This window comes from Pelodiscus sinensis, chromosome 22 (genome assembly GCF_049634645.1).
Source record: "Pelodiscus sinensis isolate JC-2024 chromosome 22, ASM4963464v1, whole genome shotgun sequence".
Classification (NCBI taxonomy): Eukaryota; Metazoa; Chordata; order Testudines; family Trionychidae; genus Pelodiscus; species Pelodiscus sinensis.
In genome coordinates, this window is record NC_134732.1 from 508,701 (window position 1) to 527,329 (window position 18,629).

At 57.6% G+C, this 18,629-nt stretch overlaps 1 protein-coding gene across 7 annotated transcripts in view; it reads right to left on the minus strand.

Annotated features, from left to right (window-relative positions):
* Nucleotides 1-395: 395 nt before the first annotated feature.
* The window catches only part of EXD3 (exonuclease 3'-5' domain containing 3), a 353,448-nt gene continuing 335,214 nt past the window's right edge, over nucleotides 396-18,629 (minus strand). For 6 of the 7 annotated variants that reach the window (XM_014570610.3, XM_006117367.4, XM_025181796.2 and 3 more), the window contains 2 exons: nucleotides 16,169-16,262; nucleotides 396-958 (listed from right to left, as the gene is read on the minus strand). In XM_014570610.3, coding sequence (XP_014426096.2) covers nucleotides 624-958; nucleotides 16,169-16,262 — 429 coding nt within the window. In that variant the 3' untranslated portion in view covers nucleotides 396-623. The remainder of the gene's footprint in view (nucleotides 959-16,168; nucleotides 16,263-18,629) is intronic. The other variant, XM_075905830.1, reaches the window with a different exon arrangement.

Here is an 18,629-nt window from a genome sequence, read left to right on the forward strand (position 1 = left end):
GGAACAGCAAAGGCCCGCGCGGAGGGTACCAGGCCACGGAACAGCAAAGATCCATGTGGTGGGTACCTGGCCACGGAACAGCAAAGGCCCATGCGGTGGGTACCAGGCCACGGAACAGCAAAGGCCCGCACGGCGGGTACCCAGCCACGGAACAGCAAAGGCCCGCGCGGCGGGTACCAGGCCACGGAACAGCAAAGGCCCGCGCGGTGGGTACCCGGCCACGGAACAGCAAAGGCCCGCGCGGCGGGTACCAGGCCACGGAACAGCAAAGGTCCACGTGGTGGGTACCTGGCCACGGAACAGCAAAGGCCCACGCGGCGGGTACCAGGCCACGGAACAGCCTTCCAAAGAGCTGGGAGCGGGTGGCCAATGAGCAGCCACCCCACACGGATGGGTCCCAGAATCTCTCCTTTAATGAGTGCCGTGGAGGCCAGTCAACGTCAAGCCAGTGGGCAGCATGGCCCCTTACAGCTCTTTGCCCAGGCCTCAGCCCACAGGCCCCCCAAGGAGCCCAACTCCCAGGCCTGAGCCTCAGTCCCGGCCTGTCCCTTGTGCAAGCCGCAGCAGCATCGGGGAATCAAGAGCCAGGCGGTATCTGCAGCCCTGCTCCAGAATCCTCCCCATTAGCTCAGCTCGTAGAAGCTTTGGCTTCCCCCTGCGGTGCACAAAGCCTCCTTGAACTGAGCGAGCACGCGCCCCAAGTGCGAGCCCTCCCAGAACACTTTGCCGCACTGGGTGCAACAGTAGAAGCATGACAGGTCTGCGTTGCCCAGCACCCCAGGCGGGACGGCCGCTAGCTGCAGAGTGGCACCGCTGGCCAGCGTCAGCGTCTCCACAGTGAGGTCTGACTCCTGCAGCCACTGGCAGGCTGGGCTGTAAATCGGTGGCGGGGAGCAGGGTTCTGAGGTGTCAGATGCTGGGTTTGTCTCTTGTTTCTCTTCAGATTTTGACAGGCAACCTGTGGAGACAGGAGAGAACACAGCCCCTGAGTGGTGAGTGGCAGGTGAGATGACCTGGCCTGGTGCATACCCCACCCCATGTGCCCTCTGCTCTAGATTCATCAGCCACCCCAGGACCCGGGCGCATGGGCAGGCGGCCAAGGTGACGGCAAGCCTTTCCGAGTGCCTGTGGCGAGGGCGGCGCAGCTCCGAAGCTTGGCCTAAGGGCAGGTCTGTTCGGGCGGATGGATGCACCTAGCGCTGCTCGCAGCAGCAGCAACGTCACCACCCCATGGACTAGCCACTTGAGACATCAGGCCCTAGTGGCTTGAGTGCACAGGCAGGTACAACCGGGACAGAGCTAGTCTAACTGGCGAGGGGAGCTGCAGGTGGCAGGCTTCAGAGCAGGGGAGAAAGTCACGTACGTCCCCAGGCTTATGATCCGATTGCTAGCTGACGCCAACACCCCTGTGGCCAGTGCTAGCTTACAACTAGCCTGGGGAAAGGGGCCTGCGGAGAGCTCCCCCTCCCGTGCAGGGCGACGGACCTTCTCTGCAGGGCCCTGTGCTAACCAAGACAGCACGGTGGGCACAGAGAGTGCCCCTGGACTGGGCTTGTTACAGTATAACATGTTGAAAAGGAAAATGCCTCTACTGAAGGGTTTAACACCAGTGCTGACCGTGCCAGCCGGTGCTGCTGTGGGGATCACCTGGCAATCAGTGCGGGATTCCTGACTGCTGAGCCCAGCACACCCTACGCCAGAAGCTGCAAAAGGGCCTGTGCAGGTCTTGACCACAGGAGGAATCCTCCTCCTGCCTCTTCCAGGTCCCCTGTGGCCAGGAACGTCCCAGAGGCCCACAGAAGTGCAATGGAATTACCCTGCAGCCGAGCCAGAGGTAGCCCTTCCTTCAGGCTGGTTAGCCCTGGCCAGGGCAGGCAGAGCTCTCAGCGGCCTGCCCCCCAGCACTGAGACATCCTGCCTGGAAAGGTTAAGGGCCACTGAGCAAAACAGCCTCCTTCCCTCCCTCCCCCGGGCTCAGGCCCTGCTCCAGCCAGGGCACTGCTACACATTGCCGAGTGCCTGTGCATGGATCTGCATTTACTCTGCCAAGAGGCTGCGCACTGCGCTCAGACCAGAGGAAGGGGCCATGTGCTCCAAACAAAGGGGCACCCAAGGGCCCTGGTGCCTGGTTTACCTCTGATACAGCTGACCTTGTGCAAGCCACTTCTTCCTTTGGCTCTCAGGTTCCCCCGCTGTCAAACGCGGCTGAGTCCCTGCCCTCCCCATTCCGCAGGGCTATTCCGAGGCTTCACAAATGAGCGTCTGAAATCCAGGCAGATCCTCCCACGGGAGGTGCTGGAGAAGGCTCCAGTCGGAAAAGAAGCAGGGCTGCTCAGCAAGCGAGAGTCACGCTGGACACAGCTGCTACATGTGAACCTGCCCGCCACCAGGACCCAGCATGCTGGGTGGGGCGAAGGGAAAGCCTGCAAACGCCTTTTCCAGCATCCCAGAAGGGCTCTTTTCTAAACCGTCAGCCCAGAAAGGAAACAAAATGTGACGACAGACCCTGACCAAAAAGCAGGGAGATTCTGGGGCACAGCCTATGGCAGGTTCCCAACACCCTCTGCCCTCCACGGAGCTTTCACTCCAGCTGCTTGGCTCCGGCAGGGAACCACACGCTGCTCCACTCAGAGCAGGGAGGGTCTCCGGCTGGTTCCAGCTAGACGATCACAGTGGTCCCAGCTGGCTTTAAAATCGGCAAACATAGGCAGCGGCTTTTCAGTTTGTTTGGCCTGGTTGACAAGGGGCGGATGGGTCCCAGATTCCCAGGCCACAAGGGACCACTGTGATCCTCTAGGGCTAAGCTGACGTGCCCACAGCAGAGCTGTAGACAAACCTCTGGGCTTGGTTTAACTACCAGTGAGGGAGACTCCACCAGCACCTTGGCCAGTGGTTCCAGTGGTTAATTACTGACTGTTACACATTCACTCCTCTGCTTCCACTCGGAAACAGACTGTGACCCCGAACAAGCAATTCTCCTGGGCTCACAGCTGCAGCCTGGAGAAACCCTCCTTTCTCTGCCCACCTGCTGTCTAGGTATAAGCTCCCTCTGGGCTCTGTGTCTGTGTAGAGCCCTGTACAACGGGGCCTTGCACCTTGGCTAAGTGCTGTCACGTAACCTCAAGAGGCAGCAGGTTTCAAACAACCCAGAGGCAGTGCTGTTCCTTCATGCACTGCAGAGTCAGCCTGTGGAACTCCATGCAGGGGGCGTTGTGCAGGCCAGACCTATAACGGGCTCAAAGAGAATCACATCTGTTCCTGGAGGGTAGGTCCAGTGATTAGCCAGGCAGGGCAGGACACAACCGCATGCTCTGGGTTTCCTACGCCTCTGCCAGAAGCTGGGGCTGGGCCATTCAAGAATTCCCCTGGTCTGTTCACTCCCTCCGAGGACCCAGCTGTGGCCATGCTGGGCTGGACGGACCATTGGTCTGACCCAGGGCGGCCGCTCTTATGTTCTATCAACCATCAAGAACAATGCTGAGCGCCAAGGCACAGCCTGGAGCCTGCAGCTGTGATCATACGGGACTGGGGATACCTGAGGGAATCCCTGTTTTCTTCAGCCAGGTGCCTGAACTCAAAGCCGCCCCCCCACAAAACAAGCTGAATTGGAGTCTGACTGTCTCGCTGACATGAAAACCCACAAAAATGGCATTGGGGATGAACATTTCCAAACGTGCTCAATGCCCAAAACTGCCATCCAGCTCCAGCGGTGGGACTGTGGCAACCCCCCTGGTTTGCCTTCTCCTAGCACCCCCCACTGTCTTTGGAAATGCACATGCAGCTCTGATAAATACCATCCCCCCTTTCGGTGGTTTTCTTCTCAGAGGTACCGCACTGCCTCAGCTGGGCTTCACTGGGAGTAGGGGAGCGTTTGTGCTGTTCCAGGAATGCCTGGCATTTCCCCCTCTGTCTATCAGCCATGGGCAGCCCTGGGAGCTGTCAGCCACAGGAACGTCACAGAACTCCCGCCCGCACCGAAGTCCCTGGTCTCCCCTGCCCCCGTGGGATGGGGCTGGTGAGACAGGAGAGGGATGGGGGGTCATGCTCACAAAGAGAAGGAGAAAAAGGCTTGTGACACCCAGCGTTTTGCCTTTCCAGCGGCTGGGCCTCCTCTTAATTGTTTCGCTTCAAAGGGTTGAAAATGCAACATCACTTCAAAGTAACAATTTTTCAATGGGAGCTTGTAAAGCCCCCCCCGGAATTCGGTTCAAAGGCTTTTGAAGATGCCTGTGTCCCTGTGGCAGCCTGTCTGAAAAGGCCACTGGGAGCCAGTAAGCAGGGTGCCAACTCAGCAAACAATCTCAGAAAAAAGTCCCTGTAAAAAGGTCATCTCCGGGGTGGCGCTGGAGAGAATGGGCTTCATTTGCAAGGGGCTGGAAGAGGAGAGGAGAGGGGAAGATTCTTTAAGGAGGGATTTTTCTCCCTCCTTTCCTAAGGCTGGGTAAATACCGGGCCTTATCTATGCTAAAATACACAGTGAGACTCCACAGGGGAATTCTGGGGCTCCTGGAATACAGAGTGCACAGAAACAAAGGCACACTGGCTGGTCCCGGGCGCACACGCGCGGGGCACCGTTCACGGTTCAAACAGGCAGCGTAGAGCCGAGATGAGCCCCATGTGGCTCTGCACTCCCCTTGGCCCCCACACACTGCTGTGTCCATCCCGGCTGGCGCACCGCCGGCCAGGCTGCAAGCTGGTGGGCTGGGCTAGGGCAGTGGCACTGGGTGTGTATTCGACTGAGACATGTCTGTGCCCTACAGTGCTGGCACTGAGATCCTCACCTCACTGGGACCAAGCTATGGCTGGTGGGCGGGGCGGGGGGGCATGGGAGCCCAAGGGAAGCCAAGAGTGTTGTCATTACAGCTGCATTTCCAAGGGATCTGTCTGTGACCAGCAATGCCAGTGCCTGGATTCCCAGTGTCACAGTGTGAGGAATCTGGTTCTCTCTCAAATCACTTAGGGTCTGTCTACACTACCCCGCTAGTTCGGACTAGGGAGGTTAATGTAGGCAACTGGAGCTGCAAATGAAGCCTGTTCCGCGAGGAGTAACGGTAGTTCGGAATAGGAAGCCTAATCCGAACTACCTAGTCTGTGCCGCGTGGAGCCGCGGGCACGGAGTCCGAACTAGCGGGGATTTAAAAATGGCGCCGCCCGGCAAGATGCAAATGAAGCCGGGAAATTCAAATCCCGGGCTTCATTTGCAACTTCAGTTGCCCACATTAACCACCCTAGTTCGAACGAGGGGTAGTGTAGACAGACCCTTAGAAACAGCCCTTGGGAGCCAATAAGCCCATTCTAAACCAGGTTTCCATTAAAAAGGCCATTTCCCCAGGGTCACTCTGGGATGACAGAGCCCTCAGCCTTGGGGCCAAGGGATTGCTGCCATTTTAGTCTGTGCGCTATTTATAGCCAACAAGGGCTTGATGGGCAGAACGCATCTCCCTCTGTGAAACACCTAAGGGCTTGTCTGCATTTAGCCACGCTGCAGAGCTCAATCTCCCAGGCTTGCACGGTGCTTCACAGTATGCACGCCCTTCCCCACAGTGTGTGCCTGGCAAGAGACTCCCCCCTTGGGACATAGGTTACCTTCTGAGACGCTCTTGGGCTTCATCCGACTCCTTCATGCGCGCCCACTGGCGTCTGCTACCACGTCTGCACAGCACCCAACCATCTGCTGCCCAACCCAGCAGGGCAGGGTCAGTCTAGGAAACTGGACAAGCCAAGCAATGGCCTGTTGATGCCCATGACAAAAGACCAGAAATCCTCATTTTCCTCCACTCTTTTGCTAGTCTCCTCCCAGCTACCTCTGCCAGGGCTGCGGCTTGCCTGGGTTCCAGGCCCGAATGCCGCCACAGCAGCTGCTCTGCCAGGTAGCAGCAGCAGTAAGTATGGTTGGGAGGGGGCACTGGCATGAAGGCAGCTGGGATCCGGATTAGCCAAGCTGCCGGAGTGGTTCTGATACTGGAGCACAAAGGAACTGGCAGGGCTGGGCCCCAACTTCCACCACTATTCCAGGGCCTTCCTTTAGCTCTGTCCTGTGCTACTTGGGGTGAAATGGGGCAAACCCACCGCTGCCGGGAGTCTCCAGGAGGAGGAACGGGGCGCTGGAGAGAGGGACGTGTCCACACCTTGGGAGGGCAGCCAATGCCCAGGCAGTTCTGAGGCCAAGGAGACAAATCAAGGTGTTTTCTGTATTGTTATTGAACAGGTTCATTCTTGGGAAATGTGCCCTCCCCACCCCCAGACAGGGGAAACAAGGCTGGTGCCAATTGTAGAGAGAGGGTACGTCTACACTAGCCCCTAGATCGATCTAGGGAGGCTAATGAGGGCAACCGAAATTGCAAATGAAGCGCGCGATTTAAATACCACACGCTTCATTAGCATGTTCCCGGCTGGTCACCATTTTAGAAACTGACTAGCCCGAAGTAAGTGCCCGCGTCTACACGCAGCAATGAAACGGGATTCCGAAATAAAGCCCTCACTCGAATTAGCTGGTATTCCTCCTGCAATGAGGTTTACCAGCTACTTTGACTTAGGGGCTTTATTCCGGAATCCCTTTCACTGCCACGTGTGGACGCGGGCAGTTACTTCGGGCTAGTCAGTTTCTAAAATGGTGCTCGATCTAGGGGGCTAGTGTAGACGTACCCAGAGAGATTAACTCCACTTTACAGACAAGGCAGCCAGGCCCTGGGAGGTGAAGTGACTTGGCAAAGGAACACAACAAGTCAGTGTCAGAGCTAGGACCAGATCCCAGCCCGACTACCATCCAAGCTCTTTGCCAACAAGGAGCAGGCTGGCGGCTGGCCCCGCCTGGGGGATTCGTTTGGGAGAAAGAGGCCTGGCAGGGGGTCAGAGGCAGGGAATTCTCCCTGCAGAAATGCCACCGTGGCATGTTCTACCCACTTGTGCTAGGGAGGCCACTGGCAGGCACGAGCTGACTGTCTCCCCAGTGTCAGGGCACTCTGCAGAGCCAGGCCCCCCCCCCGTCAGCAGGACCCCCGGGACACTGGGTCCGGGAACTCCTAGGACCTGGGGGTGAGCAATAGACCAGGAGCAGGGGAAGGATGGCATTTCTTCATGGGACTTTGCTCCTCCATCACTTAGGGTATGTCTACACTACCACCCTCGTTCGAACTAGGGTGGTTAATGTAGTCAATCGAAGTTGCAAATGAAGCTCGGGATTTAAATATCCCTGGCTTCATTTGCATCTTGCCGGGCGCCGCCATTTTTAAATCCCCGCTAGTTTGCACTCCGTGCCCCCGGCTACACGCAGCACGGAGTAGGTAGTTCGAATTAGGCTTTCTAATTCGAACTACCGTTACACCTCGTTCGAACTACCTACTCCGTGCCGCGTGTAGCCGCGGGCACGGAGTCCAAACTAGCGGGGATTTAAAAATGGCGGCGCCCGGCAAGATGCAAATGAAGCCAGGGATATTTAAATCCCGAGCTTCATTTGCAACTTCGATTGACTACATTAACCACCCTAGTTCGAACTAGGGTGGCAGTGTAGACATACCCCATGGCATGTGGAACCCCCAGCCTTGAATGTTTTCTTGCGCCAAACAATGTTAGAAACTGTGCTTTAAAATACTCCCCATATGTCGTGTGGGTCCCAACTCGGACCCACATTAACCTGGTCTCGCTTAGGGTGCAGGGATGCTACCACCACCCCAACAAGGGGCACAGGCCCCCTGAGGCAGACAGCCTGCAGTCCTCCCGTGAGGCCGGAGTGCTTGGAGCTGTACTGGCAGGGCAGCAGCAGGTCCCTTTGGAAGCGTGAGCCCTGAGGAATGATAACCGCCTGCCATGCCCTGAGCTCCACAGTCCTGCCAGGCGACTGCGAGCGCCTCACACTCCCCAGCTCCCCTGTACGCGGGCGACCAAGAGCGAGGTGTCCTGGGAAAAGCCCTTGTCATAAAGACTCTGCCCAACTCCTGGGAACATTCTTGGGGGACAAAGGTCCGTGGGAAACCTTCCCTTGGGGAGAGATGGCTCCTGATAAGAGAAATTACAAGCTTGAGAAACACACAGGGCTGCAGGGAACTGAAGATGCCTGATTATCTTTTCCTGCCTGATAAGGGTGATAAGCAAAGGACAAAGGACTCAGGATTGTGCAACCAGCCACTTAGGAGAGGCCAAGTTCTTGGGGCTTTCTTGGAGCTGAGCAGGACGGTGGCTGGGAGCTCAGACCTGTGCCCTCCTCTGCCCGCCGATGCAAAGCAATAAGATAAAAATGCACAAAGCAGCCCAAGCGTCTCCTCCCTCTGCTCATGGAAGGGAAAGGGGCCCTGGCTGGAGTCGCTGCCGTGTCCACAGCTCTCCGGAGGCCCTGCCTGGTGCTCTGAGCCCCCAACGGAGGACAGTGGTTCGCTCTCGCATGGGCAAAGGGCATAGTCGGCTCTTGCTTATTCTCTGGGCACCCCCATTGTACCGGATGCCAGGAGATGCCTGCCCGGCTCCTGCCCCACCCGGGCAGGGGGGACGGGACAGACATTGCTCATGACCAGCTAGCTCTGAGACAGTCGCCAGCTCTGCCCTGTGACCTTGGCAGGGCACTTCCCATCTGTATCCTCCCACTCTCTGCAGGCTCTGTGGCTGACTGAACCCATCACTGCCATTCCTGCCGGTTGTCACTGCGGGAATGCCGAGAGGCCTGTACTAGCTCGGTGCTGTACAAACATGGGGAACAAAGGGGGCGCCTGGGTGAGGCTGTGACAAATAACATTATGGCTACGGGGCTGTTCTTTGCAGCGCACACAGCAGCCTCGCACTAAACGTTCATCTCTCTGGAGCAGCCTGGGCTAATCTTTGTATCAAGATTGGCTGTTTTTCTGAAAGATCTGTAGCACCCTGGGAGTGGGAATCAGGACTTCTGGCTTTGACTCTTGGCCCTGCCATTCACTCACAGAAGCTATAGTGCCAGGCCGTGCCTCAGTATCCCCATGTACAAAGCGGGGAAACCGTGCTCACCTACGTGTGCAATCGGAGGGTAAAAAGAGCAACGTGGAGATCCCTGAGCACTGCCCCTTGGAATCACTAACCTCAGCCCGCTGGATGACTGCACGTCTGTGCTCACACGGCTATAGGGTTGGGACGACGTTCACAAGGGCATTCCAGGGCTAGGTCCCGAGCCTCGTGGTGGAGCGAGCCAAAGGCGCATGCAAGGGGAGGGCAAGAGGTTCTGCAGCCAGGAGACCTCCCGCCCGCCATATCTGAAAGCTCCATCCCCGCTTCCAGGTGAACTAACTGCTGGCTCTAAGAGGCTGATGGGCCTGCCCTCACCTCCGCCCTGCCGCCCAGGAGCAGGCAGGGTACCCGAGCGGTACGGACGTCAGGCACAGGTGGGGTATGAGACTGTGGGGGAAAAGGAGGGGTGTAGAAAGACCCCAGCTCTTCCCGGGGAGTCTTGGGGCTTACACCTCAGCACAGAACAATTGTAGCTGCAAAGCTCTCCCTCTTCGGCTGCTTCCTCCCCTTCCCAGGCCACACAGCAGAGCCGGGCTGAGAAAATTCTCACGCTGTAATTAGCAGCCGTGCACTGAAGGGGGGAGGAAGGGAGAGGAATCCTGAGTCACTGCTGCAGCCAGGGAGTGGGAAATGAGCTGAGAACAGGTGTCCAGGGTCCCAGTCAGGGAGAACTCATGCTCCCTTGCCATTCCCTTCTCCCCTGCTGCCGGCAGGACACAAACCAGGGCACCCTGCCCCACCCCAAGGGCGCCTCTAGGGCTCACCAGCATCCTACTGCCCCACTCTCAGCCACACAGCCCCCCGCTATTCCGGCCAGGGCCGCCGGGAGTTCTGCTGGTGCTGCTGAGCACAGCCGAACCCTAACCTCTGCCAGCACCCAGCCCCTGCCAAGCGCTGCTATTCCGGCCAGGGCCGCCGGGAGTTCTGCTGGTGCCGCTGAGCACAGCCGAACCCTAACCTCTGCCAGCGCCCGGCCCCTGCCAAGCGCTGCTATTCCGGCCAGGGCCGCCGGGAGTTCTGCTGGTGCCGCTGAGCACAGCCGAACCCTAACCCCTGCCAGCGCCCGGCCCCTGCCAAGCGCTGCTATTCCGGCCAGGGCCGCCGGGAGTTCTGCTGGTGCCGCTGAGCACAGCCGAACCCTAACCTCTGCCAGCGCCCGGCCCCTGCCAAGCGCTGCTATTCCGGCCAGGGCCGCCGGGAGTTCTGCTGGTGCCGCTGAGCACAGCCGAACCCTAACCCCTGCCAGCGCCCAGCCCCTGCCAAGCGCTGCTATTCCGGCCAGGGCTGCCGGGAGTTCTGCTGGTGCTGCCAGGCCTCCCCTCCCCTCCTCTGCCCCGCTCTGCTGCTTGCCCTGCCGTCTCAGCCATTCCTGCGGGAACGACCTTTCGGCCGATGGAGCCAGGGCGCAGCACACAGGAGCGGTGGGGAAACAGCCCCGGGCAGGACGGCAAGGACATCCAGATTGTGGGTCCTGACCAGGAGCGACTGGGAAGCCAGCGGCAGCAAAGGCCGAGCGGATGAATCTGTTGTGAATCCAGGGCAAGAGCCTTAGCATGAGCTTCCACGTCCTGCTGGGCTCACCGTCAGGGGGGGCGGGGAAGGGCCATGTTCTGCTGCCCCCTCCTCCCCCTGCAAACTCAGCCCCCAGAACGAGGCTCCCCTTCTCTCTAGGGCCCATCAGGGCAGTAGCTGCAAGGTAGCTCCGAGGGCAGCAGGAGCCTGCCACGGCAGTTAAGTCATCCCTCTTCCCTGGGCCGCAGGGAGAGCTGCAGCTCTCTATGGGTATGTCTACACTACCCCCCTAGTTCGAACTAGCGGGGTAATGTATGCATACCGAACTTGCTAATGAAGCCCGGGATTTGAATTTCCCGGGCTTCATTAGCATAAAGCCGGCGCCGCCATTTTTAAAAGCCGGCTACACGCGGCACAGACTAGATAGTTCGGATTAGGCTTCTAATCCGAACTATCTGTACGCCTCGTGGAATGAGGTTTACAGGGACGTCAGAATAGCGAGCCCAAAGTAACAGGCTTGCTGTGAAGACATGGGATAGCTATTTTGGGATACTGGTACCCGAAACAGCACTGCAGTGTAGCCGTAGCCCAAGTGATTTACCTACACATAGCCAGCAGCAGAGCTGGAATCTGCAGCTGGTTCCCGATCCCAGGCCTCTGGCTAAGTCACTGGATAGAGACGGTAATGCAGGTTGGAAACACTGCACCTGAGCTGTCATGAGCTGATCCCCACTCTGCATGCCAGGAAACAGCTGTGAGCCTGACCTCCAACATGAGCACCGCACCCCTCCCCGAGTGCCCGGAGCATGGCTCTGCTATTGTGCACAGGTTTGTGATCAGGAGCAGGGCAGCCCCCCTCCTCCCATCTCCTAGCCTGAGATCTTGGATCCTCCACCGGTCTCTAGCTTGGAATGACAGAAGAGCCTCAGACTACACAGGGAAATGGTAGGTGCAGTCAGGAGACCGGACTCCTGCACTTGAAGGCCACGTTTATCATGAAGTCAGACCCACTGTATAACACAGGGCCTGGAATTTCCCCCTCGGAGCCCGTATGAAGGTCATAGCTCCCGGTGGAGCTGGACCCTGCTTCTGAAAGGCAGAAGAATATCAAAGGCTGCTGGGAGGCAGAGCAAAGCTGCCTGCTCCTGATTTGTTGTGAAGCTACCAGAACGAAGAGTCAGACATGAATGTATCAGAGTGCACAAAGGGGGCACCGCCAGGCATGTCTGCAAACCTCAGCAAAACCTGCAGTGCCCTGTGTCTGGTTCTCACATTGCCTGATTTCTCCTGTCACAGCCCTACCGAGAGATCAAGGGCAGGGATGGCACATTACCCTGGGTGGAGGCTTGCCATATCTTTGATGAGCCCTGGGCTGGTCAGAGGGACCTATGGGCTGGTCTCCAGGTGCCATGCTGGGGTTCAAACAAGGCTGGTGCTGTGCTGGAGTGTCCCTGGAAAGGTGGTGTCCTAGCTCTGGACGTGTTGCCTGTGCTAAGTTCCCCTGTTCAGGACCATGTGACACGCCCAGATAATTTATTTGTATCTTATTATTTCAGTCTTGTTTTGCAAATTGTGTTTGCAGCAGAAGCTCCCCAATGCCGTTTTAAGGGTTCTTGGTGATGGGGTGAGGGTGCAGCCTAAAGCTCAGGGAAGTCCTGCTTCAGGGGCCTGTGACACTGGCCCACAAACACAACACTGACTTGCTTGCTTCCCCTTTCTCCGGGGTGCATAAACCGCCCTGGGAGAGCTGCGGGGATCCCACGCTGGGAATTCCATCGAGGCAGATCTGTCTGGAACTGTGAGCAATTTCTGGCAGACCTGGATGAGCCCTAAACAGACTGGGCTGGAAAATGTGCCCAAACCCTGTCCAGAGCTCTAGGTAAAATTTCAAATGAGCTGTTACATAAGAACGGCCGTACAGGGTCAGACCAAAGGTCCATCTAGCCCAGTATCCTGTCTGCCGACAGTGGCCAGCACGAGGTGCCCCAGAGAGGGTGGACCGAAGACAATGATCAAGCGATTTGTCTCCTGCCATCCCTCTCCAGCCTCTGACAGACAGAGGCCAAGGACACCATTTTATCCCCTGGCTAATAGCCTTTTATGAACCTAACCTCCATGAAATTATCTAGCTTCTCTTTAAACTCTATTATAGTCCTAGCCTTCACAGCCTCCTCTGGCAAGGAGTTCCACAGGTTGACTACACGCTGTGTGAAGAAGAACTTTCTTTTATTAGTTTTAAACCTGCTACCCATTAATTTCATTTGGTGTCCTCTAGTTCTTCTATTATGGGAACTAATAAATAACTTTTCTTTATCGGCCCTCTCCACATCACTCATGATTTTATAGACCTCTATCATATCCCCCCTCAGTCTCCTCTTTTCTAAACTGAAAAGTCCCAGTCGCTTTAGCCTCTCCTCATATGGGACCTGTTCCAAACCCCTAATCATTTTAGTTGCCCTTTTCTGAACCCTTTCCAAGGCCAAAATATCTTTTTTGAGGTGAGGAGACCACATCTGTACACAGTATTCCAGATGTGGGCGTCCCATAGTTTTATACAGGGGCAGGAAGATATTCTGGGTCTTATTTTCTAGCCCTTTCCTAATAACAACTGTTCTTCATGGACTACTCGTGGTAGTAACATATAAGCCCAGCCATGAAAAGGGATGGAAACCAGTCAACAGAACAAGCCAGAAAGTAACTTACTAGGGATGTTTCCAACATGGCAATGCCAAGTGGTTCTAGGCATTCACCGTCTGGGCCTCCCCCAAAGTGCTCAGCCTCAGCCGCTGGCCCTTTGCAGCTTCAGGCCCATCTGGGCGCTGAGAGCCAACACCGTGCTTGCTGCAGACTTTAGTTACATTGCATTTCCTCTGGCACAGGCTCCATCAATGTGACTTGCACAGGCAGCGTTTTGGCCCCACAGTCCGTTCTCTCAGGGTATGTCTAGACTACTTGGCTCCTGTAACCCTCCTTCCACCAGGCACAAGGGAGCGGTCGACAAAGGCTTCCTGTCGACCGATCCGTGTGTAGACTGCCGCGCTGGGCTGCAGCAGCTGATTGTCAGCACAGCGCAGCGGCCGTTTTTTATTATAATGACGCGGGGATTATTTAAATCCCCGCTTCACTGACTATGGCGGGCCAGCTAGTTTCATGGCTCCGTCGCCGGAGCCACGCAGTCTAGACGCACCCTCGCTGTTCAGCCCCCCGACAATCAGCACTATCCTCCCACCAACCAGGAAAAGGGACACTTGAAACCCTCTGCAGAGAATACCCAGCCGAGCTCAGAGACTGGAGGAGATGCATTGGTTACCGTGGAGATCATTCCCCTTGCACGCACTGCTGGATGCTCTGGGTCAAGTGGCTGCTTTGTGCTGCCTTGCCAGCACCCTCTGGCCACCTCACAGCCAAAGAGCACTGCCTCCGGACCGCGCACAGAGCGAATGCCGCACGCTGCTCCTAAGGGCCATGAACCAGTGTTCCCCTGGAATGGCTCAGCCTGTTGGGATCTGGATTGTTGGTTGAACAAAGCCGGGTCCTGGCCTTTCCCTGCCTGCCTGGCCGTGAGGCGATAGCCTGGACGCTGCCTCTGGTCATCTCCAAAGCGTCAGGAATGTTCTAGGCACAGGTGAGTGGGGGGCTGCCGCACCCCGGTGGTTCCGTCAGACGCAGGATTACAGCTTGGTTCAGTGGCTCTCGGCACCCCCACGCTACAGACTCCCCAGCCACTGGCTCTAGGGACCAGTGGTCAGAACCTTTCGACTGCTAAAACCAGAGGGGAGGAACGGCGGCTCTCCCAAACGGAAAGACATAAAATAAGACTGGAAGGGGGGGTCACGCTATGGGGCGAATGTGGGGGGGACACAGAGTCCCTGGCACTGGGGAGACACACTGAGCCTCTGGCAGAGGGAGGAGTGGGGGGCCCAGGCATGAGGGGAGAGGGAATGGGGGCACAGTGGTGGCAGGTGTGGGGGAGGGGACACAGTGGTGGCTGGGAGTCCCTGAAAGGGGGAGAGGGTAGGACCTGGGGGATGGAGTAAGCCTCACGTCAGACCCTCCAGTCATAGCGCACTCCCTCCGCTCTGAGGGCTCTGTGCCCCGCTGAATAGAACCCAAAGCATTTCTGTTTGCCTGCCAGGCTCTGGGGACTGGCTGAACAGGCTGGGCCTGTCTCGGGCTGGGGTGGGACAGGAACAGCTCTCAGCAGGGAAAGCTGTGAGAGGACCATGCCGCCAGCCAGGCGGAGTGCAGGGAATGGCAGCCACGTCTCCGCCCAAAGGGCCCTGCACCTCCTCCACAGCAAAGCCGGTGCATGGACAGAGTGCCAGGGGTTTCCAAAGTACAGGAGGGATCACTGCCCACACGCAGCAGACATAAGGAAACCGAGGCAAGGCTGTGCTGCAGGCCAGAGGCACATGCAGCAACGGACTCTGCTCTCCCTGCTCCCGTGGCAGTGCACTGCCCACTGTACCTCCCTGCCCCTCCGTGCAAACTGCTTCAGTCAGTCACTGAAATGCTGCCACAACTGGCTGCTGCAGCCAGAGCCGACAGGAGAGGAAATGAAGAAACCTCCTTGCCGTGTCTGGAAGCGCAGCACTAGCAAGGCAGACTGTAACCCCAGCTGCAATCTGACCCAGTTTAGGAGCAGCGGAGACACACTGTACTGAGGCGCTGAAGCCACTTCGCAGCCTGTGGCTGCAAAGTTTGCAGAGTTTGGTGGGAAAGTCCTTAGACGGTAACCAGTGCACCTGTGAGGAGTCCCCGCACCCAGCACTCAAACCAGCCCACGCCACGCAACACACTGCCCACGAGGCTGGCTTCTAAGTGGCAGTGCAAAGGCGGGACCATGCTAGCTGTGCTTGGGGGCTGGGAGTTTTGCTTATCAGGGCCGGGAGGCTCAGCAGGGGATTGCCTATCAAGGCCTTGTCAAACCTACGCCAAGTCTGCAAAGCACTTTTCTGTCTGAGCCTGATTCCCTGGCCCCTGCACACTGTGGGGTGGGAGGGGACAGGCCGATCTGGGAACGTTTTACACTCTGCACCACAAGGTGCAGCCTGCGATGTTTCGTGGTGTATAGTCCATGGTGAGGTTCTTCCAAAAGCAGAGCCAGTCCCCCATTCCATTGGCTTGGAGCGGGGAGGGTGCCCAGCTGCAGTTCTTGCTGCAATGTTGATATTTTATGGAGCTGCAGTTGCAGAAAAAGAATCTGAACATGATGCTTTAATGAAAAAGGCCACACAAATAATCCTGCCTTCGGAGCGCCTCCCGCCACTCTTGGCATGCTATCCAGCAGCGGGAATCGCCGGGGTCCGGAGACGGCCGAGGAATCGCAACTTCCCCTACTGCACCTCTGCACCGCAGCATCCGTGCCACTGCTGGTGCAGGAGTCTAAATCCTTGCAACTTGTCTCAGCGCTGCAGTTAAATGGCCAACAACTCGCGCATGCAAAGCTGCTATGAAATGTCAGCATTAAACACAACTCTCCTCCCTCGGTCATCAGGGCCGGGTTCTCAGCTGGTGTGGACTGATATCAGAGCCAGCGGCTGATGGAGCTACAGTGCTTTAACCACCCAGGGCCCTGGCCTGCAGCACCTCAGGATGCCAAGATGTTACAAATTAGGGCTCGGTCCCTGGGCAGCCCCTGCAAACCCTGGGCTGGGTGGTATAACTGGTTAGGTGCTCGCTTTGTTACCTGCAGCATCTTCGTCTGTTAAGAGCCCTCCACGCTGCATCAGCCGCCTCATTTGCTCTTTGGAGATCTTCAGGTACTTGTCGCAATTACACAGCTGGCAAAGGGAGAGAGGGAGATTAGACATAGCATCTTCTGTCCAGCCATCTCACGGCACATTGCAAACCAGTGAGCTCAGCTTCACAACGGCCCTCTGAGGCCTGTCAGCATCACCAGCATTTACAGCCAGAGAAACAGAGGCAAGCACACACGAGTGAGGCTGTGACAGCACGAGGGTAGCACACATTCCCTGGCCCATCTCGCCTGTAACAGAGGGCAATAGGGAAACCTCAAGAGAGTTACGAGATCCTGGGTAAAAGCAGTGCCCCGCCCCAGCTCCTCCTGCTCACGCTGGTTACGTGGCTGGGTGGACGCCCCCCCCATTGAAACTGCGTCCCCAGTCCAGTATCAGTGACAGCGATCAGCCAGGCCTGCAGTAACATGCTGCCTGTGCCTCCTGAGCCAGCTGGCCAGATGCTTGGCCACTGGTCCCTCTAATCCAGCGATCTCCAACCTTTTTAAGCACAAGATCACTTTTTGAATTTAAGTGCAATCTGGGATCTACCTCGACCCAAATCCCCTGCCCCGCCTTCTTTATGCCCCTTCTCTGAGGCCCCGCCCCTGCTCACTCCGTCTTCCCTCCCTGCCTTCCCCGCATCCTCTCTCCCTTACACCAGGCAGGGGCAGAGGGTTGGGGTGCAGGCTCTGGTCTTGGGCCAGCGGATTTAGAGTGTGAGAGAAGCTCTGAGCTGAGCCTGGGGCAGAGGGTTGGCGTGCAGGAAGGGGTTTAGGGTACAGGCTCTGTAAGGGAGGGCTCAGGGCTAAGGCAGGGGTTTGGGATGCAGGAGGGGTTTATGACGGGCTGGGGTTCAGAGCTGGCTCTAGCTGGGCACCGCTTACCCCACGTGGCTCCTGGGTGGTGGTGCCGGGGGCTAAGACAGGCTGGCCCTGGCCCTGCAACATTCTCTAGAGCAGCCAGCAAACTCCCTCTATCTCAAGCCCTGCTGTGCCCCACCTGTCTGGTCTCTGGAGACAGAATACAGGGTGGAAGGGGGGGGCCCTCCTTTCACTTCCCTGCTCTGCACAGCAAGTGGGAGGTTTCCGGGGGGGGGGCTCTAAAAAGGCCAGGAGATGCACAGCAGTGGGGGGAGGGGCAGCTGAAGTGCTGGCACTTGACAGCCTCTTGGCCAAACCAGTCAGGGTCACCTGTCAGGGGCTCCAAGATCTACGTGTGGATCCCGATCGACTGGTTGGTGACACTGCTCTAATCTTTTCCATCCATGTGCAGAATGCATTTTGTTCTGTGCACCAAGGCATGCACAAATGTGCACCAGCAGTACAAACAAACAAGCCCTAGCTGTGGGTGTTCTGCTAATCAGCTGGGCTGCACTGGAATCTCTCAAGCGCCCAGCTACCAGGGACCATTGCTCTTGGCGGAGGTGAAAGGAAGCGGGTGCGCCTGTTGCACAGCTCCAGCAAGAGCTGGCTGAGCTGCGGTAAAAGTCAGCAGGAGCTATTGAAGAGCTGGCAGGGCCCCGGGTTGCGACAGGACAGTGCCTGGAAGAATTTCAGATGCTTTCACCCCGGCTCTTGGCCTATCTCACAGTGCAACTCAAGGGACCTGTCTGGGCTTCCCCAGAGACCGGCCAGTCCAAAGAGAAGAGGTCTGTGTAGGTCTGCGGGGGGGGGTCTCCGCCCCAGCAAGTCACTTCCAGCTTCTGACGTGCTCTCGGCAGAGCCACTTTATAGCTTGAGCTCTGGGGCCAGGTCTCCAGCTTTCCTGTGCACCGCTCCCCTAAAGAACAGCGCTTGTTGAGACGCCCAGGACAGGCCCCCGATAAGGCCCATTCATTAAGAGCCCGTATGTTCACATGGCAAATCCAGCAGCACTCTCGAAGAACCCCACCAAGAAATGAGCCCTGGTTAGGCAGCTCCAGCGCAGCTCAGTACTGGAGAACAGCCACCTGCTCTGCACCCGGGGTGGCTGCTCCCCTCGGCCCCTGGTGCTGCCACAGAGCCCCAGAGGCTGAGCCTGCCTGTGAATGTCAGCAGGCCCCCAGGGCCTGAGATAGAGCTCGGAAGCTCTTTCACTGGCTTGCCCTGTTTGCATGAATAGGCACAGACCTGAAAAGCTCGCTGAGGTAACGAGCGTTCGGAATGGGCCCTGCTGCTGTGCAAATCTCTGCTCTGGTCAGACACAAGGGCCTATGCTCCTCCAGTGACAAACCATCGGACAAGGGCCTGCTTTCCACAAAGCACCGAGCACCCCTACCCCTCGTGCTGGGCAGGGCCTCCAGCCCTGGCCCCGTCCCAGTCACTCAGCTTTGTGTGGAGCACGAGCCGGGGGTGGTAGAGAGGTGACTGCTGGGGGGGAGGGTTGGTGGCTTCCCTTCCCCCCAATGGAAAAATCAGAGAGGAAAGTGGG